This window comes from Leucopleurus acutus, assembly GCF_964270905.1.
Source record: "Leucopleurus acutus genome assembly, chromosome: 20".
In the NCBI taxonomy this organism is placed as follows: Eukaryota; Metazoa; Chordata; class Mammalia; order Artiodactyla; family Delphinidae; genus Leucopleurus; species Leucopleurus acutus.
This window is the reverse complement of record NC_139162.1, coordinates 44,374,306-44,397,925: the sequence shown is the minus strand read 5'-3', so window position 1 is coordinate 44,397,925 and position 23,620 is coordinate 44,374,306. Positions and strand designations below refer to the sequence as shown.

The 23,620-nt window shown below is 37.5% G+C and overlaps 1 protein-coding gene across 1 annotated transcript in view; it reads right to left on the bottom strand.

Annotated features, from left to right (window-relative positions):
• Positions 1-23,620, bottom strand: part of ZNF529 (zinc finger protein 529) — a gene marked incomplete at its 5' end in the record, with an annotated part of 47,699 nt that overhangs the window by 11,670 nt on the left and 12,409 nt on the right. The window contains 5 exons of the mRNA XM_082861890.1: positions 3,946-4,072; positions 5,309-5,402; positions 16,052-16,105; positions 17,216-17,298; positions 17,399-17,660. Coding sequence (XP_082718016.1) covers positions 3,946-4,072; positions 5,309-5,402; positions 16,052-16,105; positions 17,216-17,298; positions 17,399-17,660 — 620 coding nt within the window. The remainder of the gene's footprint in view (positions 1-3,945; positions 4,073-5,308; positions 5,403-16,051; positions 16,106-17,215; positions 17,299-17,398; positions 17,661-23,620) is intronic.

Below are 23,620 nucleotides of genomic sequence, written 5' to 3'. Positions count from 1 at the left end.
ATAGATCATATCTTGGGTCACAAATCAAGCCTTGGTAAATTTTAGAAAATTGAAATTGTATCAAGTATCTTTTCTGACCACAACACTATGAGACTAGATATCAATTACAGGAAAAGATCTGTAAAAAATACAAACACATGGAGGCTAAACAATACACTACTTAATAACGAAATGATCACTGAAGAAATCAAAGAGGAAATCAAAAAATACCTAGAAACAAATGACAATGGAGACACGACAACCCAAAACCTATGGGATGCAGCCAAAGCAGTTCTAACAGGGAAGTTTATAGCAGTACAATCCTACCTTAAGAAACAGGAAACATCTCAAATAAACAATCTAACCTTGCACCTAAAACAATTAGGGAAAGAAGAACAAAAAAACACCAAAGTTAGCAGAAGGAAAAAATCAGATCAGAAATAAATGAAAAAGAAATGAAGGAAACGATAGCAAAGATCAATAAAACTAAAAGCTGGTTCTTTGAGAAGACAAACAAAATTGATAAACCACTAGCCAGACTCATCAAGAAAAAAAGGGAGCAGACTCAAATCAATAGATTAGAAATGAAAAAGGAGAAGTAACAACTGACACCGCAGAAATACAAAAGATCATGAGGGATTACTACAAGCAACTCTATGCCAATAAAATGGACAACCTGGAAGAAATGGACAAATTCTTAGAAATGCACAACGTGCCAAGACTGAATCAGGAAGAAATACGAAATATGAACAGACCAATCACAAGCACTGAAATTGAAACTGTGATTAAAAATCTTCCAACAAACAAAAGCCCAGGACCAGATGGCTTCACAGGTGAATTCTATCAAACATTTAGAGAAGAGCTAACACCTATCCTTCTCAAACTCTTCCAAAATATAGCAGAGGGAGGAACACTGCCAAACTCATTCTATGAGGCCACCATCACCTTGATACCAAAAACAGACAAGGATGTCACAAAGAAAGAAAACTACAGGCCAATATCACTGATGAACATAGATGCAAAAATCCTCAACAAAATACTAGCAAACAGAATCCAACAGCACATTAAAAGGATGATACACCATGATCAAGTGGGGTTTATTCCAGGAATGCAAGGATTCTTCAATATATGCAAATCAATCAATGTGATAAACCATATTAACAAATTGAAGGAGAAAAACCATATGATCATCTCAATAGATGCAGAGAAAGCTTTTGACAAAATTCAACACCCATTTATGATAAAAACCCTGCAGTAAGTAGGCATAGAGGGAACTTTTCTCAACATAATAAAGGCCTTATATGACAAACCCACAGCCAACAGCATCCTCAATGGTGAAAAACTGAAACCATTTCCACTAAGATCAGGAAAAAGACAAGGTTGCCCACTCTCACCACTCTTATTCAACATCGTTTTGTAAGTTTTAGCCACAGCAATCAGAGAAGAAAAGGAAATAAAAGGAATCCAAATTGGAAAAGGAGAAGTAAAGCTGTCACTGTTTGCAGATGACATGATACTATACATAGAGAATCCTAAAGATGCTACCAGAAAACTACTAGAGCTAATCAATGAATTTGGTAAAGTAGCAGGATACAAAATTAATGCACAGAAATCTCTGGCATTCCTATATACTAATGATGAAAAATCTTAAAGTGAAATCAAGAAATCACTCCCATTTACCACTGCAACGAAAAGAATAAAATACCTAGGAATAAACCTACCTAAGGAGACAAAAGACCTGTATGCAGAAAATTATAAGACACTGATGAAAGAAATTAAAGATGATACAAATAGATGGAGAGATATACCATGTTCTTAGATTGGAAGAATCAACATTGTGAAAATGACTCTACTACCCAAAGCAATCTACAGATTCAATGCAATCCCTATCAAACTACCACTGGCATTTTTCACAGAACTAGAACAAAAAATTTCACAATTTGTATGGAAACACAAAAGACCCTGCATAGCCAAAGCAATCTTGAGAACAAAAAATGGAGCTGGAGGAATCAGGCTCCCTGACTTCAGACTATACTACAAAGCTACAGTAATCAAGAGAGTATGGTACTGGCACAAAAACAGAAAGATAGATTAATGGAACAGGATAGAAAGCCCAGAGATAAACCCACGCACATATGGTCACCTTATCTTTGATAAAGGTGGCAGGAATGTACAGTGGAGAAAGGACAGCCTCTTCAATAAGTGGTGCTGGGAAAACTGGACAGGTACATGTAAAAGTATGAGATTAGATCACTCCCTAACACCATACACAAAAATAAGCTCAAAATGGATTAAAGACCTAAATGTAAGGCCAGAAACTATCAAACTCTTAGAGGAAAACATAGGCAGAACACTCTATGACATAAATCACAGCAAGATCCTTTCTGACCCACCTCCTAGAGTAATGGAAATAAAAACAAAAATAAACAAATGGGACCTAATGAAACTTCAAAGCTTTTGCACAGCAAAGGAAACCATAAACAAGACCAAAAGACAACCCTCAGAATGGGAGAAAATATTTGCAAATGAAGCAACCGACAAAGGATTAATCTCCAAAATTTACAAGCAGCTCATGCAGCTCAATAACAAAAAAACAAACAACCCAATCCAAAAATGGGCAGAAGACCTAAATAGACATTTCTCCAAAGAAGAAATACAGACTGCCAACAAACACATGAAAGAATGCTCAACATCATTAATCATTAGAGAAATGCAAATCAAAACTACAATGAGATATCATCTCACACCGGTCAGAATGGCCATCATCAAAAAATCTACAAACAATAAATGCTGGAGATGGTGTGGAGAAAAGGGAACACTCTTGCACTGTTGGTGGAATTGTGAATTGGTACAGCCACTACGGAGAACAGTATAGAGGTGCCTTAAAAAACTAAACATAGAACTACCATATGACCCAGCAATCCCACTACTGGGCATATACCCTGAGAAAACCATAATTCAAAAAGAGTCATGTACCAAAATGTTCACTGCAGCTCTATTTACAATAGCCCGAGATGGAAACAACCTAAGTGTCCATCATCGGATGAATGGATAAAGAAGATGTGGCACATATATACAATGAAATATTACTGAGCCATAAAAAGAAATGAAATTGAGCTATTTGTAATGAGGTGGATGGACCTAGAGTCTGTCATACAGAGTGAAGTAAGTCAGAAAGATAAAGACAAATACCGTATGCTAACACATATATATGGAAGTGAAGAAAAAGAAAATGTCATGAAGAACCTAGGGGTAAGACAAGAATAAAGACACAGACCTACTAGAGAATGGACTTGAGGATATGGGGAGGGGGAAGGGTGAGCTGTGACAAAGCGAGAGAGAGGAATGGACATATATACACTACCAAATGTAAGGCAGATAGCTAGTGGAAAGCAGCCGCATAGCACAGGGAGATCAGCTTGGTGCTTTGTGACCACCTAGAGGGGTGGGATAGGGAGGGTAGGAGGGAGGGAGACACAAGAGGGAAGAGATATGGGAACATATGTATGTGTATAACTGATTCACTTTGTTATAAAGCAGAAACTAACACACCATTGTAAAGCAATCATACTAATAAAGATGTAAAAAAAAAAAAAAAACCTGTGTGCCACAACTACTGAGCCTGTGTTCTACAGCCTGCAAGCCACAACTACTGAGCCCTCGTGCCACAACTACTGAAGCCTGCGTGCCTAGAGCCCATGCTCCACAATAAGAGAAGCCACAGCAATGGGAAGCATGCGCACTGCACTGAAAAGTAGTTCCCCACTCAATGCAACTAGAGAAAGCGTACACGCAGCAACAAAGTCCCAACACAGCCAAAAATAAACGAAGGTAGAAATTATAAGAGACTGAGAAGGGACTTCATAGAAATTACATGAAGTTTCTTAAAAGATAGCTTTGAGTTCACTGAATGTCAACTGATATTCTATAGAACATATTCTAAATTATGTAAACAGCTAAATTTACCCAGTGAGACCAAGTTGCTGTAATTTTCCATCATCACGTCCCAGTACAAGTCCCTCTGAGCAGAATCCAGATACTCCCATTCCTCCTGAGAGAAGCTGATGACCACATCCCTGAATGTCAACAATTCCTGAAACAACAAACCACATAAGTAAAATTGAAGGAAACATTTTTGAGTAAAAGATAAGAAATAAAGAATTGAATTAAACTATTTTATATAGAATGGATAAACAATAAGGGACTACTGTATAGCACAGGGAACTATATTCAATATCCTGTAATAAACCATAATGGAAAAGAATATGAAAAAGAATATATATCTATATAACTGAATCACTTTACTGTACAACAGAAATTAACACAACATTGTAAATCAACTATACTTCAATAATATAAATTTAAAAAAAAAGAAAAAGAATTGCATTACAGGAAGGGGTCTAATAGTAAGTACATCGGCCAGGGGTAGAAGCCTATGGTATGGGAAGTAAGGAAATTAATGCTTCCAAACCAGACTATCTACAGGTCTTTAAAGAATCCTTTTGATTCAGAGAAATCTTCCTGCATGCTATGGGATTTCTTAGCTAAGCACGTCTGGAAATAAACAAAATAATCAGTTTACAAATTAAAAGAAATAGTGTATACATGAACGCTGCACGCTACATGCCTGCTGAATGTATTATCAGTAATAGTGAATTTCTACATCCTCGTTCCTCTGTAAAGGAAAAATATCTAGCTTAGAAAATGGGATATGAATAATATTTAAAATTTTCTTACCACCCCAAGTTCATCACTGTTAATCACCATTTCACATTATATAAGAATTATAACTTCTAATGAAAAATTATTTATTAAATGCTTTTTAGTGGCTATAGAGTAGTCTGCTTGGTAGAAATATATCAGCCTTAATTATATTTAGACATATAAGTTGGATAAGATCTCCTCCAATTCTGAAATCTACAGTAATCTATTTATGTCTGACTGAGACTAGTTAATATCAAATCCAGTCTACCTGGAAAAATAGGTCTGTTCAGAAGTACAGACTTTGCCCATATGTCATCAAATGGATCCATTTGCTCTTTTTCTCTACCCAAGAGTACGAAAAAGGTTGGTAAATGCCTCCATCTAGGGATTCCATTTCTACCCTATAGCTGCTCTGAACAAAACACTGAACACACATAGGAATGTTGAACATTATTTGGAGAATAGATAGGCACATAGGAGGTACAGTGTGCTGTTTGACTCCAACTCTCACTAGAAAGTGAAAATGGGGATTTTTATGGGGATGTGGGGTAGGCTGTTAGGGCTCCTTTCTGGGAAGATTCAGACAAATGAAATGTTCACAAAGGAGAGAGAAATAGCAACTTACATGGTCCATGGTTAGAACTGTAAAGAATTGATCAGGGAATTCCACTTCTGGTATGACAGCATGAGGAGCTCCACCGACATGCTCCCCATTGAAACTGGTAAAAATTATATATAAAAACATAGAGCAAATGAAGAAACATTTGTAAATCTACTAAAACTTATTAAGAACTGTGAAAGTCTGCAGTATCTTAATCTAACCTGCACCCTTCCTTGTCCATCCCATCCTAGTGAGAAAAAGATTCCACTGCAAACTAGTACAGCCAAGGACACAAACTTCCTCACCACTCATGCCCTGTTCCCAGTCAGATAACTATCTTCCTGGGAGGAGTAGAACATCAGCATTTCTCATTCTGCCCCCAGCTACCTGTTGCCCAGGCAAATGCAACAAAGGAATGGAGATTTTCTTCTGCCTAGTAGCCACACAAGAATTGTATGTTGTACCATGGGTGTGGCACTGCTGAGAATACTGGGGTTCCAACTGTCTTTGCCTTGGCTCATAGGGCAGGAGTTCCATGCCACGAGAGGCAAGTTGAGACCTAGGACTGCTGCCCAATCCCCTCCAGAGCCCTCTCCAAAGGAACTGCCTTCATTTGCAACAGAGTGTGAAGAAGTTCAAGGGTAAGGACATTCTCAAAAACACTGGAAATTTTGGTGAAAGGCTATTACAAGAAGATTGAAAAATTCATTGGAGTTAAATGCTAAACTGTAGGCTGGCTAGTTTGTCAGGAAGGATCAGAGAAAGATACTTGGGGAGCCCTTCCTATTGTCAGAACAAATCTCAGACACTGACTTTATTTCATTAGTCTGCGAAGCAGTGTAACCCCACAGCATTACTGAAAACAATAGTGCTATCAGTCACAATCAGTGGATCCTAACAGCTTGGTATGGTCAGGTAAAGAGACACTGGAAGACAGCCCTGTCAAAACCACTGTCATCCAAGGGTAACTGTGGTAATAGCAAAGTCTATACCCCAAGGAGCAACATCAGAGATTTACACTATGGGGGAGATAGATTTCACTTCATTAATCTAGCCAGTCACTAAACAAGAAAGCAAATAACAATAAGAGGCCTGGGGAGAAGAAGTAGACAAAAGTACCAGAGTTACAACAACTATCTAAAATATCTACTTTCCACAAACAAGAGACAGGTGAAGAAATAGGAAAATATAACCCATAAACCAAAAACACTAAAGCCAAAACCAAACAGACAACAGAAACTGCCTGTGAGAAAGCAACCAGATTTAACAAAGACTTCAAAGTAGCCATTATAAATATGTTCAATAAACAAAGGAACCCATGCTTAAAGTAAATGAAGGTATGATCACAATGTCATATCAAATAAAGAATCAGTGAAGAGATAGAAGTTATTTAATATCACCAGATGGAAATTCTGGAGTTGAAAAGTATTAACTGAAATGAAAATTTCACTAGAGTAACTCAACTGTAGATGTGAACTGGGCAGAAAAAAAAAGTACTAGAAAACTTAAAGATAACGTGATAGAGATCATGCAATCTGAAGAACAAAGGAAGAAAACACAAGGAAGAAAAATGAAAAGAGTATCAGAGAAATGTTGGACACCATTAAGCATACACATGTAATAAGTGTAACAGAAAAGAGGAAAGGTGCATTTTAATATATTCAAATAAATAATGGATGAAAAGTTTCCAGGACTTCTCTGGTGCTCCAGTGGTAAAGAATCTGCCTTCCAATACAGGGGACACGGGTTTGAGCCCTGGTCTGGGAAGATCTCATATGCCGTGGAGCAACTAAGCCCGTACGCCACAACAACTGAGCCTGTGCTCTACAGCCCGCGAGCCACAACTACTGAAGCCCGCACACCTAGAACTCGTGCTCTGCAACAAGAGAAGCCACCGCAATGAGAAGGCTGAGCACTGCAACGAAGAGTAGCCCCTGCTCGCCGCAACTAGAGAAAGCCTGCACGCAGCAACAAAAGACCAAGTGCAGCCAAAAATAAATTAAAAATTTTTTAAAAATCAACTGTATGAAGTAATTCATATATATGTATACACATACATAAATATTATATACATGGGCTTCCCTGGTGGCGCAGTGGTTGAGAGTCCGCCTGCCGATGCAGGGGACACGGATTCGTGCCCCGGTCTGGGAAGATTCCACGTGCCGCGGAGAGGCTGGGCCCATGAGCCATGGCCACTGAGCCTGTACGTCCGGATCCTGTGCTCCGCAGCGGGAGAGGCCACAACAGTGAGAGCCCCGCGTACCGCAAAAAATATATATATATATATTATATACATATATATACACACACATAACAGGTATTATTGGGCCTGCAACATATATAAATGTAGTATGTTCGACAATAATAACACAAAGGAGATAGGTAGAAGAAAAGCTTCATTGGGCAAAGGAAACGAATCCAGATGGTAATCTGAATCCACAGGTTCAAATAAACAGAATGAAAAGTGATAAACAGGATTAATATAACAAAGCTACATATCATCTATAGCTGTTTATGTGCTACAATGGTAGAGTTGAGTAGGTGTGACAGAGACTGTGTAATCCACAAAGCCTAAAATATTTAATATCTGTCCTTTACAGAAAAAAAAAAAACTTGTTAACCCCTACTGTAGAAGTTAATTTATGCATTTTTCACCTGTTATAACTGTAAACCCCTTGTTGTTGAGTGTAAACTATTTCAGTTACTTTGGGCAACTATTTGACACAATCTACTAAAAAAAAATATATACTGTGACTTAGCAATTCCACTCTTGTGTATATGCCCAACAGAAATTAGTTTTTCCATCCAAAAAGTATGTAAAAGAATTATTTTAGCTGCATTTCTTTATACTGTCCTGAAACTGTTAACAACCCAAACATCCATCAACAGAAGTAGGGAAAAATTAAATGAGATACATTCCCATAGTGGAAGATTACTTAAGAATAAAACTGAACAAACAGCAGATGATTTTCATAAACATGAGGTTGAGCAAAAGAGGGCAGAAAAAAATGTACATAATGGGGGACTTCCCTGGCTGTCCAGTAGTTAAGACTCTGTGCTTCCACTGCAGGGGGTGCAGGTTCGATCCCTAGTTGGGAAACCAAGATCCCACATGCCACACAGCACGGCAAAAAAAAAAAAAAAAAGTACATAATGTACGATTCTATTTATATGAACTTCCAAATTAGTTAAAACTTATCTACTGTAATAGTGAAAAGAATATTGGTTACCTTTGTTGGGGGTAAAGGCAAGTTGGTAATGACTGGAAGGAAACAGAAGGGAGCATCCTGGAGTGTTGGAAATATGCTATATCTTAGCTGTGTAATGGCTTCATAGATATACATAAATGTTAAAAACAATCCAGTTTTAGAATATGGTTTGTATAGTTTACACTAAGTTACATCTCAGAAAAAAACCAAACCCACAAAGTGGCAGAGCTGAGTTTTGAACTCATATTCCTCTTACTACAAAGCCAGTTCTAACTCTCATTCTTGTCTCTTTAGTTCAGAATTTCTTCTTTATGGATTGAAATCTGAGCATGGGTAGTAGTTCACCGGCAAGTTAGAAACAATCTATAACTTACCAAAATTTACTAAAGCATGAAAGTTATTAAATAAATCAATTCATGTTCATGGATATCTCATGGGCGCAGTAAACAATGAACTCAATGGGTCTGGAGTACCCAAACCCTGCTCTTTCCAAAGAAAGGAATGGCCCTTGAACAGCTCCTGGGAGACAACCTCTGAGCCCTTACAATATCCTGCTTGATAAGAGCATATGTGGGCTATGCCAGAGAGATAATTTATGCTATAAATGCGATTTATGGTAAACACCTATTTTTGTTGGCCAGGGGTCCTGGGATGCACTGTATCAATTTGACCTCTGTAGCAGCTAAGCCTAGTCACACAGTTACTCCATGACTGTGACTCACTCTCAATAAAGAGTCTGGATATCAAGGCTCAGGTGAGTTTCCCTGACCTACTTCACATGTGTTGTTACAAAATGGTGCTGGCAGAATTTAGTGCTGTCTATATGACTCCACTGGAAGCTCACATCTAGTTTCTCCTGGACTTTTCTCTTTGCTGATCTTAATCTGTATCCTTTGACTGTAATAAACCATGAACACAAGCACAACAGTTTTTCTGGATTTTGTGAGTCCTAGCAAATCGTCAATCTGAGGATGGTTTTGGTAAACCCTGACAATCCATGGCTTTAGTATATGTTGGTAAAAACCTAACAGCCTTGGGTTTGTCTCCATGACATCTCTCCTCATCAACTTCAAATGCATGTCATCCAATTTCTTTAATGATCATTATCATACCCTACTATAGTTTTAGTCCTATTCGCAGTTTATATTATGTGATCAGTTATAAACAAGTTAAGGGACAGCAACTATGTCTCTTTAATGCTAATATCCACACCAATAACATGAATAAAATTGGCATATTATAGGCATTTAATAAATATTTAATCTGTAAATGCAACTTCTGGAAATTTTTCCTTAAGTAACATAAAAAAGTAGACAAAATTCTATTACAATGACCTACATCAGTGTAGTTTATGATAATTCTAAATATCTATGGATAGACAACAGGTTAAAGTGTGGTGAGCTATATGTTAGCAATATCTATGCAGTATTTAACAATGAGAACATTGATTCATATTAAATGTTGGGGGAAAATATTTTGATGAATTACTCATCAAACAATCAGATTTTTAAAATCATTGGAGGTTGTGTACTATCATGATAAAGAACATAAAATCTATCATCCAAAATTCAGTTTGCAAATCTTATCTTTGGCTATTACTGTGTAACCTTTTACTAAGTTACTTAACTGCCTTAATTTCCTCATCAGTAAAATGGAAATAACAATATGACCTACCTCAAAGTGTTGCTGTCTGGACCAAATTAAATAAAAGACATAAAGCATTTTCAGTGCCATATAAAAAGCACCTAATGATACCTAATAAAAGCTGTCTGCTAATTTATGAAATGGTAAAGAATATTTCACATCCCTTGTTTCATTATTTTTTAAAAATTCCCTCTATGCTTCACCTTTGTGCTACAGTGAAATCTGAGATTTTCAGGTCTGTTCTTTCTTATAATGTTAACTCATTTCAGAGTCCAGCCTTGAGATTACAATTTTTCCTCAATAATATTTGTCACAAAGATTCTCAAAAATGAAAGGACATATCTCCTTGACCTCTACACAAAGCTGCAGACAGATAACTAGAATCTATCTAATATGTGACAATTTGAGCATAAAAGGCTTAATCTTGTTCCCCTGTCCAACACAGAGAGTTACATGCATATTTATTTCTGTTTCTATAAAACTGTCCTTTCAAGTGTAATTTGTATAATGAGGTCTTGTATGATACCTGGATTTCCCAGATCATTCCTATGTCCTCTGAAAGAAACCACCACTTCTTAAAAAACCATGAATCTCTGATCAGCAGTCTTGATTCATGATTTGTTCTCCTGGTAATTGTTTATTTGATATCTATGTAATCTCCAAAGCTTTGAAAAGTTAGATATGTCAAATCACATGGTGACCACTGGCACTCTCTACTTATGCCTACATGCCTAGAAGTGTGATAAAACTGTGACTTTGTCTCACTTATGTAGCAAATTTATGTAATTCTTTTTGCAGAAACAAAAGAAGAAATACATACACAGGTTCAAAAATTCTCAACAAAATATTAGCAAACTGAATTCAACAATACATTAAAAGGATCATACACCATGACCAAGTGGGATTTATTCCATGGATGCAAGAATGGTTCACCATCCCCAAAACAATTAATGTGATACATCATATTAACAAAATGAGGGATAAAACACACATGATCATCTCAATAGATGCATAAAAAGCATCTGACAAAATTACACATCCATTTATGATAAAAATTCTCAGTAAACTGGATATAGAGGGAACATACCTCAGCATAATAAAGGTCATATATAACAAGTCCACAGCAAATATCATACTTAATGGTGAAAAGCTGAAAGCTTTTCCTCCAAGAACAGGAACAAGACAAGGATACCCACTCTTGCCACTTTCATTCAACACAGTATTAGAAGTCTTAGCCAGAGCAATTACATGTTAAAAAAAAAAAAAGAGAGAGAACAGAAAAAAGAAATAAAAGACATCTAAATGAGAAAAGAAGCAAAACTGTCACTATTTGCAGATGTAATATTAGATACAAGAAAAGCCTAATGATTCCACCAAAAAACTATTATAAGTAATAAACAAATATAATAAAGTTGCAGGATACAAAATCAATATACAAAAAATAAGTTGTATTTCTATGGACTAATAATGAACACTCAGAAAGAAAAATTATGAGAACAATCCCGTTTATAAGTGCATCAAAAAGAATAAAATACCTAGGAATAAATTGAGCCAAGGAGGTGAAAGACCTGTACACCAAAAAATATAAGACACTGATGAAAGAAAGTGAACACGAAATAAATAAATGGAAAGGTAATTCCATGTTCATGGATTGGAAGAATGCTACCCAAAACAACCTACAGATTCAGGGTAATCCCTATCAAAATTCCCATCCAATGCATCTTTCAGAGAAATAGAAAAAAACAATCCTAAAATTTGTATGGAATCACAAAAGGCCCCAAATAGCCAAAGAAATTTTGAGAGAGAAAAATAAAGCTGGAGGCATCATGCTTCCTGATTCCAAATTATATTACAAAGCTATAGTAATTGAACCAATGTGGTATTGGTTTTTTAAAAAAACACACACACAGAGAAAGGAACAGAATAGACAGCCCAGAAATAAACTCAAGTACTTATGGTCAATTTATGACAATGGAGCCAAGAATATACAATGTAGTAAGGACAGTCTCTTCAATAGATAGTGTTGGGAAAATGGACAGCCACATGCAAAAGCATGAAACTAGACCACTATTTTGCACCATACACAAAACTCAAAATGGATTAAAGACTTGAACATAAAACCTGAAAACATAAAACTCCTAGAAGATAATACAGTGGGTAAGCAACTTGATATCCTTCTTGGCAGTGATTTTTTTTTTTTTGGATTTAGCACAAAAAAGCAAAAGCAACAAAAGCAGAAAACAAAACAAAACAAACAAGTGGGACTACATCAAACAAAAAAACCATCAGCAAAATGAAAAGGCAACCTTCTAATGGAGAAAATGTTTGCAAATCATATTACTGATAAGGGGTTAATATCCAAAACATACAAAGAACTCATACAACTCAATAGCAAAAAAACAAACAATTCGATTTTAAAAATGGGCAGAGGGTTTGAATAGACATTTTTCCAAGGAAAACATAGATTTCCACCAGATACATGAAAAGGTGCTCAACATCATTAATCATCAGGGAAATGCAAATCAAAACCACAATGAAGGGCTTCTCTGGTGGCGCAGTGGTTGAGTCTGCCTGCCGTTGCAGGGGACACGGGTTCGTGCCTCGGCCCGGGAGGATCCGATGTGCTGCAGAGCGGCTGGGCCCGTGAGCCATGGCCGCTGGGCCTGCGCGTCCGGAGCCTGTGCTCCGCGACGGGAGAGGCCACAACAGTGAGAGGCCCGCGTACCGCAAAAAAAAAAAAAAAAAAAAAAAAAAAAAAAAAACCCACAATGGAACATCACCTCAACTGTTAGAATTGCTATCATCAAAAAGACAGATAACAAATGCTGGTGAGGATGTGGAGAAAAAGAAATCCTTGTGCACTGTTTGTGGGAATGTAAATTGGTACAGCCACTACAGAAAACAGAATGGAGATTCCTTAAAAAAATTAAAAACAGAAATACCATATGATCCTGCAATTCCACTTCTGGGTATTTATCTTAAGGAAACTAAAACACTAACTCAGAAAGACTTATGTACCCCCCCATGCTCATGCAGCATTATTTACAATAGCAGGCATGGAAACAACCTAAGTGTCCACAGATGGATGAATGGGTAAAGAAAATGTCACACACACACACACACACACACACACACACACACACACACGGAATATTATTCAGCCACTAAAAAAAGAATGAAATCTTGTCGTTTGTGACAACATGGATGAACCCTGAAGGCATTATGCTAAGTGAAATAAGTAAGAGCAAGACAAATACTGTATGATATTACTTATATGTGGAATCGAAAAAACCAAAAACCAAAAGACAAACTCCTAGACACTGAAAACAGATAGATGGTTGCCAGAGATGGTGGGTAAGGGGTGGACAAAATGGGTGAAGGTGGTCAAAAGGTACAAACTTTTAGTTATAAAATAAATAAATCATGGGGATCAATGTACAGCACGATGACTATAGTTAATAATACTGTACTGTATATTTGAATGTTGCTAAGAGTGTATCTTAAAAGTTCTTATCACAAGGAAAAAAACAACTCATAATTGTGTATAATGATGAATGTTAACTAGATTTATTGTGGTATTTTTGCAATATACACAAATATCGAATCATTATGTTATTCACTTGAAACTAATACAATGTTATATGTCAATTATATCTCCAAAAAAATAAAACAAAACAACAACAAAAAGCCCCACATACCTAGAGAGAAAAATTTTGGAAGAATGTACATTATGTTATTACAAGTGATTATTCTGGATGGTGGGACTATGAGTAATTATTGACTTTATACTTTCCAAGTTCCTTAAAAACTGAATAGTTTACAACAAACCTGCATTAATTCCATCATCAGAAATATATGAGAGGTATTTCTGCATAACAGATTTAACAGAGTTGGAGGCAAGTTTTCCTTATGTTTAATAACATTATGAATAAAAAGATCTTCAAAATGAGTGGGAACATGAAGGAAATTTGTGACTGAAATAAATTACTTCTACAAACTTATGAACATCATTTAGTTGTATCACACCAGTGCAGTAGGGTACATTCACTATTCACGTACTTGAATTAACAAAATTCAAGATGGTAGCATTTTCAGACTAAATAAGAAAATGTGTGTAAAGAAGGCAGAAATGTGTTTGGTACAGCATACACGCTTATTACATATGGCTTAATTTTTAACTTCATTATTCAAAAACTAATATTTTAGATATATAAAATTGCTTACAAATGCAATCTTAGTAAAACAGATTCATATACAATACTGACAATTTGGAATGTTCTTTTTCCTATGTAAAAATACTGTATAATATTACATATTAATCATTTTTCTTTTTATGACTAACTCCATAGTTTCTCTTATCTGCATGGTATTATCATCACATTTACATAATGTGATTAACTTAGTTTTTAAGATTATATACACTTATATAACCCCATGAAGTTACAGACATTCTGCAAACAAAACCAAACATACCAAAAAAAAAAAAGTTAGGAACTATATAATAGAATAATTTTGAACATAATTTCAACAGATTTGTGGTCCTTTGTGAGCACCAAAATGGAATCAAATTGCCTTAGGTTAAGAATTTCTATTTTAGGACTTTTGCAATTCTGGCTGTTAAAAATTCCTTTTAAGTGCTCATCAAAATTAACTTTATATTTTCATTACTCTTCATTTATAGAAATTTATAACGAATATTTAGAATCTTCACATAATAACAACTATTTTTTTTCTTGAGGACTTATTAAGTACAAGGTACTCATTAAGTGGTCTAGGGCTATGCTCAGATTAATGTATCCAATTCTCATAAAATCCATAAAGCACTGATGTGATTATTATGTACATTTTATAAAAAGAAATTATAAAACATAGACTAATAAATATTGACCTCATTGAAATATGACTAGTGTGAACAAAGAACTGAATTTTCAATTTAGTTTTAATTAAAATACAAAAGCAATATAAAATGTTTTTCAATTAAACACAATTTTATTGTTTTGGTGTGAATATATTTCACCTTAACCACTGAAAATTTAGCATCCAAATTGAGAAGTGCTATAACAATAAAATATGCACGAAATTTTGAAAACTTAGTATGAAGATATGAATGTAAAATACTTCAATTTATTTGTTATTATATGTTGAAATAATATTTTAGAGATATTGGTTCAAATAAGATGCATTATCAAAATTAATTTCAACTATTTCTTCCTACTTTTTAAAATGTGTTCAATAGAAATTGTAAAATTATCTAAGTGGCTTTCATTATATTTCCATTAGTATTGCTTTAGACTCAAATACCACTATACCACACTGCCTATCACAGTCTACACCAATATGTGGTCTGAAACAAAGTCTACTGCCAAATCTCAAACAAGACTTGGTTGTCACCACTCAAAACTCCCCATGGATTCTCTGGAAAAACTCCCTGCCCTTGTACACACATACCTCTCTTCACGAAACTCCAATCATATACCCACTCTTAAATGTCAAAGTCAACTTTGTCACTTACTGATTGAAAGCAAACCACTTCCTATCTTGCCTTGTTTGGAAACCAAAGGTATCTGCTATGTTATTCTACCTAACCTTAACAAAGCATATTCTAAAACAAGCCCTTAATTTATCCTCCATGAGTTGTATTTCTGTGCTATCCTTTGGAAAGAAGAGCATGTGCGGTAATTGAATGATTTACCCAATGGGTAAATTAACTGGAAGTGAAAAGGGTATTTGGAAAGGCACTGGAAGAGAAGGGGACCCATCTCTATGGCCCTGTTATTAACTGGGAAGGGAAGTCCTATGAACCAGGAAAATTGATAAGTCACAATTAGGTAGGGAAATTTAAAAGAAGGAAAGCAAATATTCTATGCTCTGTAAAACAAAAATGTATGATAACAAAAAGCAAACACGAACTGACCTTGTATGGGCCATTAAGTTAGTAGCAATGCTCTCCACTTCAGAACTTGCAGAGCTACAGGACCAAGAAGAAGGGACTTGTGAGACTCAGGACTGGCTAAGAGTCGTGGTGAACACACTGTCCACCATCAGACATGACCCATCACCCACCACAAATACAAGCGGATGGAAGTAAGAGTGAAACTAGAATGCTGACTTTTACCAGTATCAGAGAAAAAGGTAAGCATCACCTATGCCCAGAGCTGGAATCTAAGTTCACAGCAGTTTCTACAGGACACAGCTCAGGGAATGCTGTGGTTGTGAAAGGTGTAAATGGCCTCCATAATGCATCCAAGGGAGTTTAACCCACGAAGGGATTCTACACCTGTGCCCTCCTCCTCATGTCTTCCCAGAAGCCTGTCTTGAAGTCAAGTGCAGGCCTAAATGCTAATCCAAGGATTCAGTATGTACTTTTCTATTGGGAACTTTCATTATAGGAGTGAATTTCATGACTTTCACTCTGATGGCCATCCCTCTACAGCTAGACCCAACTGGCTACATGGTGTGAGGACAGAAGAGAATCCAGGGAAACACATTCCAAGAAGCGATGGAACCTACAATTGGACCTGGATGGGCAACACTCACTTCACCAATGCCCCCTCTGTGTAAAGTACGAGGCTGGGTACTGGGGACATGGTGTTAATAGCTTATACACACACACGTACAAAAAAAATTTACACACTCCTAGATGAAAAAAACAAAACTCCAAACTTCAACAAGCTCATTGAAAACAAAATTTTAAAACTCCACTTCGTGCACACTTATAGTCAGTCACAACAGAGATGTTACAGGATCACTCGGTCACTGTGTCAGACACCCTCGTCGCCACGTCCATGTTAACCATGATCACACAGTAGGCTCCGCCCCCGCTGACAGTCTCACCAACCCAATCAGATACCAGTAACCAACCCAGGGCCCCGTCACACGCACTCTAGCCCTCGCTCTCACGCACGCACAGGCGCGAACTAACACTCAACAAGGACGCCGTCACAAACAGTAGCACCCGCAACCATGGTCGTCCGCGGCTCACACATACACAAGCTCCTGGCTCCACAAGCCCCATCCACGCTCTGCGAGCTTCAGGCCTCCTCACCGCCAGCCCCTCCCGCAGCTTAACCTGCGTCACCTCAACTCACCAGGTATAACCCAATAATGACCACGACACCGGAAGGTGAACCAAAGGTCGAAGGTCATTGGCGGCTCTGGGGCCTGTGGGAAACGTAGTCCAACACCGAAAAAGTCCAGACTTTCGAGCGGAGCGTGGAGCCCATCAGCTGCAGAGACACTCCCCTCCCCGCCCCGAGACTACCGGGAATTCCAGGGCGCAATGATCGTACGACTTTGGTGGAGGGGTTGCAGCTGGTTGTCCTTCCAGATGCCGAAGAGCCGGGTGATGGTTCTCTGAGAGCGAGGTGAGGTCGCGGAAGGAAGGAGAGCCCAAGCCGAGGAAGTAATCGCAAACCTGGGCCGGGGAGGGCAGAAAAGGGAACTGGAAGCCGGGTGCGGGCCGAGGAGGCAAACGGAAGAATCCTGGCTCGGGTAGGGCTGGCTGAGAATTGGAAGCTCCGGGCCTAGGAGGGAAGAGGGAGTTGGGAACCCGGCAGAGGAGGGCCGGGGCGGGAATCGTGAATCTCTCCCGAGGGAGGCCGGGCTAAGAAGGGCTGAAGCCGTGCGGAGGGACTTCGGGCAGGAGAGAGACCAGGCGAGAAGTTCACTCAGGCCTGTACGTGCGGGACCCCAGGTCCGTGATCGTGAACCAGAGGGTCAAGGGTTTTGTTGTTTTTGTCAGTTTTGGCCCTTGAGAAAACCCCAACACCCATGGCACATAGCAGACGCGCAGTGAGTGTATGCACGCCCTTGGCGTGTTTAATATCGTCACCGCCAGGAAGTTCGCTGGTGTCCTTTTCCTTTAGTTTCATAGCAGAGACAGCCATGGTTCTGATACATGTCATCGTAGTTTAGCTTTGTCAGTTCTACAATTCCAATTGTCTCCTTTAGCTCATCCTAGTATTGTAAGATTTATTAATGTTGTTTAGTTCATTCCTTTTGTTTCTGGACAGCATTCCATTGTGCAAATGTGCCACAATTTGTGTTTCCATTTTTCTCTGTATGAACATTTAGTGTATTTCCAGGTTTTATGTATTTTGGTAACGCTGGCATGTTTCCATTTCTCCTGGGGAGATACCTAGTGGAAGAAAATGCTGATAATAGGTTAAGTTTCTATTTAACTTTCTAAGAAGCTGACAAACCTTGTAGGATGATTAGTTACGATTTCTGTTTGAGACTGTATGTGACTGTGAAGTAAGTGGTTTCTGAGTTTGATTTGGTATTCTTCTATGGAATTAGGAGATGGGCTCAGTGGAGTTAGGAATATCACGTAGAGTCCATGGAATTGTGGTTTTGTGAAGTGGGTGAGATTATAGGAAACAAGGTGTCTGTACCAACTCTTATCATGATTTTGTGTGTTCATTATAATGTGACTGTGAAAGTGGATCACTACATAAGTGATATTAATGAATGACTGCGAAACTGTGTGTGTCTAGTTAGGTATGTTTCATTTTGGTTCTGCTTGCAGAATTATGACTGTTTCTAATCAAGTAAAATAGCAGTATAAGATTATCCAAAGGAAATGAAAACAGGATATTAAAGAGATACCTGACTCCTTCCTATCTTCACTGCAGCAATATTCACAATAGCCAAGACATGGAAATAGCCTAAGTGTCCACTGACAGATGAATGGATAAAGAATATGTGTGTGTGTTTACACCCATGCACTCACACACACACTCATTCACACACATACACACACACACACACAGAGAGGAGTATTATTTGGCCTTAAAGAAGGAAATCCCGCCATTTGTGACAACATGGAAGGACACTGAGGGCATTATGCTAAGTGAAATAAGTCAGACAGAGAAAGGCAAATACTATTTTCTCACTGTATGTGGAATCTAAAAAAACCCAAACTCACTGAAATACAGAGTAGAATAATAGTGGTTGCCTGAGGGTGGGAGAAAGGGAGAGATGTTGGTCAAAGGTTATAAGATGAATAAGTTCTGGGGATCTAATGTACAGCATGGTGACTATTATTAATAATACTCTGTATTATATACTTGGAAGTTGTTAAGTGATTAGATCTTAAATGTTATCACCACACAAAAAAAAGCATAATTATATGAGGTAACTAACCTTATCGTGGTGATCTTTTCCCAGTATATACATGTATCAAATCATCACATTGTACACCTTGAATTTAAGTATGTTACTTTAAAAAAAAAAAGAATTGGAAAGTACGAGGTAAAATCAATTTCTAGATGACTGGATTGTATACTTGGAACACCATCTGAACTAATTCTAATATGTTGAAATTACTAGGGTTCAATAAGTAGTTCACAAGAAAATACTTTTTTTACCTCTATGTACTACTTTTAACAGATTTGAGTGAGGTTTTTTTCCCCTGTTCCTGGATGAAATTACGGGTAATTTAATAACTTTTTCAGTCGCTCTAAGCTAAGGAAAAGTATCTGAAATACTTCGAATCACAAGGTCAGTCTCATAGCAATTAAATTAGTCATTTTCTAATAAAAATGTTTACTGTAAAAATCAATATTTAAACTTCATTTAAAGGAAAAATTTCTTCCATCTGACTGAAACCTGCAGTGTGGAAAAGTATATAATCGGTTTCTTCTCTATTTCCCTAACCTGTATTACTGAATAGTTAATATTTAGCATATTGAATATTAATATTTCATAGTAACTGTTTACTATGTAAGTAGGCAGATTTAATCAAGTTGTTGTGGAAACTCTAAGGTAAGTGCAGTTTCACATGGTTTCTTATGCCTCCCTTCTCTCTTCCTTGTTCATTTTTCTAAAAAAGAATCGAAAAGAGCAAAGGTCCTCTCTTGCAAATCTTAAAGCCATGGCTCCAATTAGATGATGTTTCTTTTCTCCTTTCTGCAATAGTCTTTTTCCCCTAGCATATATGAGCAGTTTCCCATTTTGAAACTTCCTGAAGATAGGATTCCCTTTCATGAAACTGGTCCACATTTCCTTTTGTTCTCTCCAGATAAAACTGTACCTTATCCAACATCTTCTTCTAATTGCATGTTTCTAACTGTACCTTATCCAACATCTTCTACTAATTGCATGGTTCGCTCAGCATCTCCTTTCTCATGCCCACAAATGGAAATACATTCTCTTGAATTAAATAAGCATATATTCCTTGAATGAACCTTTCTTGTCTAGACAGTGATTTGATGTCTAAGTATTGAGTGCTTAGGAGAGCCCATACAAGAAGACTTTATTATGTCCACAGACCTTGGTTTTCTAGTGAGTAAACATAGACGTAAAATCAATAGATTATAATATTACTATATGGCAAGAAGGGAGGTCCCCGTGTTACACTGTGTCCTTTCTTCCATCTCCAGCTCACCCTTATGGATCATATTTCTCCATCTCTCCCTCGTAGTCATATCCCAGGAGTGCTTTGTCCCATTTACACGTCTCCATTCTGTAACAAGCACCAAAGGCATGGAAGTAATCTATGGTTGAAAGAGCAGATATAAAAGCCTACTTTCTATACACACTAAAGCACTGGAGAAGAGAAAGTTCAAGAGAAGCAGGTCCTTGGTGACAGGAGCCTAGGAATAGAGCAGGCCTTGAACCTCAGTAAAATTAGAAAAGCTGCCCTAAGCCTTCCTTTGGTCATTAATCCAATACTACCCATTCTTTTTTCTTCTACATGCCTCCCTTACATTTTTTTAAAAATGAGGAAATCATTCCATTTTTTTTTCTCTCCTCTAGGTAAGAGGCAAGAACAAAGTATAGTAGAAATTTTAAAAATTATTTATTTATTTTTTAAATTTATTTTTGGCTGCGTTGGGTCTTTGTTGATGCGCACAGGCTTTCTCTAGTTGCAGTGAGTGGGGACTACTCTTAGTTGCAGTGCACGGGCTTCTCATTGCAGTGGCTTCTCTTGTTGCAGAGCATGGGCTCTAGGTGCACAGGCTTCAGTTGTTGTGGCACATGGGCTCAGTAGTTGTGGCACATGGGCTTAGTTGCTCCACGGCATGTGGGATCTTCCTGGACCGGGGATCAAACCCATGTCCCCTGCATTGGCAGGTGGATTCTTAACCACTGTGCCACCAGGGAAGTCCCAGAAATTTTTTTTAAAGAGAGACATAACAAGTGGATACCTGACCCTACTCCCCCTATAAACACAGAGAAATGCCATCTAAACTATGACAGAATGTCTTTAAAATGGTCAAGTTCAAAAGAAAAGAAAAGGGAAAAGGAAAATTCTGCATCCAGAAACAAAGAGATGAATCACAACAGTAAATATAAAGGTAACTTTGAGCTGACACCTCATAGAGATCTTTGATCCCATATATAATGCTTTAGAGTACTAACTGGGGTCTGGGGTTCTAATTTCTACACAGGAACAGGGGGCAGAGAGCTGGAACTAAGACCCTGCTTAGTCCTATAAAATATTTCTAGAAAAATACTACTCACTGGCCCAAAGAGATGAGGGAGCTTGCAATCTCTGAGACTTTTTTAGGGGATTGGGGGCAAAAAATAAAAATACGGTATTAGTCCACTTATATGAAGTATCTAGAGTAGTCAGACATATAGAAACAGATAGCAGGATGGTGTTTGCCAGGGGCTGGGGAAGAGGAAATGGAGAGTTATTGTTTAATGGATACAGTTTCAGTTTTGCAAGATGAAAAGTTCTAGAGCCTGGTTGCATAACAATGTAAATATACTTAACAGTATTGATCTATACACTTTAAAATGGTTAAGATGGTAAATTGTATGTTATGTGTGTTTTACCACACTTTTTAAAAATAAATAAAGGCTGAAAAAAACTAGAAAAAGACAACCCAAAAAACAAAATCCAAAATAAGTAGAAGAAATAAAAATAGGTAGAAATCAATGAAGTAGAAAGCAGACAATAGAGAAAATGAATAAAACCAAAAGTTTTTATATGGAAAGAGTTTTAAAATTTATAAATCCATATTAAGAATAGTTAATAGGGCTTCCTTGGTGGCACAGTGGTTGAGAGTCCACCTGCCGATGCAAGGGACATGGGTTCATGCCCCAGTCCGGGAAGATCCCACATGCCGCGGAGTGGCTGGGCCCGTGAGCCATGGCCGCTGAGCCTGCGCGTCCGGGAGAGGCCACAGTGGTGAGAGGCCTGCATCCCTCAAAAAAAAAATAATAATAATAATAAAAGAAAAAACACAAATTACCCATGTCAGAAATGAAAATGGAGATATCACTACAGACCCCACAGATAGCAAAAAAATAAGGGAATGTTATGAACAAGTTGATGCCAATAAATTAGACAACACAGATAAAATGCTATTATTGCTTGAAAAGCACAACTTCCCAAAACTAACTCAAGAAGAAATAGAAAAATAGAATCTCTCCGTATCTATTAAAGAAATTTAATTTTTAATTTAAAAAAGTCCTACATGGAGAATCTGGTTGAATTCTACTGAAATGCTTACAACTTGGCAGGAAGTAAATGTAACAGCACTGCTTTAGAAATTCTTTTAACTCAGGGCACATGAGATTAAGTTGAAATAAACAACAACCTCTTCCTCCACTGAAATGAGCTGAAAAACAAAAACTATAAATCAAAAAGAAGGGACTTCCCTGGTGGTCCAGTGGTTGAGAATCTGCCTTCCAATGCAGAGGATACAGGTTCGATCCCTGGTCAGGGAACTAAGATCCCACATGCCTTGGGGAAACTAAACCTGCATGTGGCAGCTAAGCCTGCACGCCACAACTACTGAGCCCGCACACCACAACTACAGAGCCTGTGTGCCTCAACTACAGAGCCCACATGCTCTGGATCCCATGTGCCACAACTAGAGAGCCCACACGCTGCAACTACTGAGCCTGCGTGCGCTGGAGCCCACACACCACAACGAAGAGCCCGCCCACCACAACAAAAGATCCCATGTGTGGCAACTAAGACCCAACACAGCCAAAATAAATAATTAAATAAAAAGGAAGGAAATTTTTTAAATCAAAAAATTAAAAAAAATAAATCAAAAAGGAAAAAGCCATCACAGGAGAGTCATCAGGTAAAGAAATAAAGTTGGTGGTGGGTAGGGGAATTGGGTGAAGATGGTCAAAAGGCACAAACAAGTAAGTACTGGAGATATACAACAATGTGACTATAGTTAACAATGCTGAATAGCATATATGAAAGTTGCTAATCCTAAAAGTTCTCATCAGAAGGAAGAAAATTATTTTGTAACTATGTGAGGTGACAGGTATTAACTAAACTTATTGTGATCATTTCACAATATATACATGTGTCAGGTGATCATGCTGTGCACCTTAAGCTTATATAATGTTATATGTCAATTACGTCAGTAAAACTGGGCGGGGGGGGGAGAAAGTTGGTACCTACAAGAACTGCATATAATATGAAAACATTAAAAAATATGAAATAAATGTTTAAAATTGAAAAGTCAACAAAAGCACAATACATAAAAAGAATCTGCAGATATTAAAA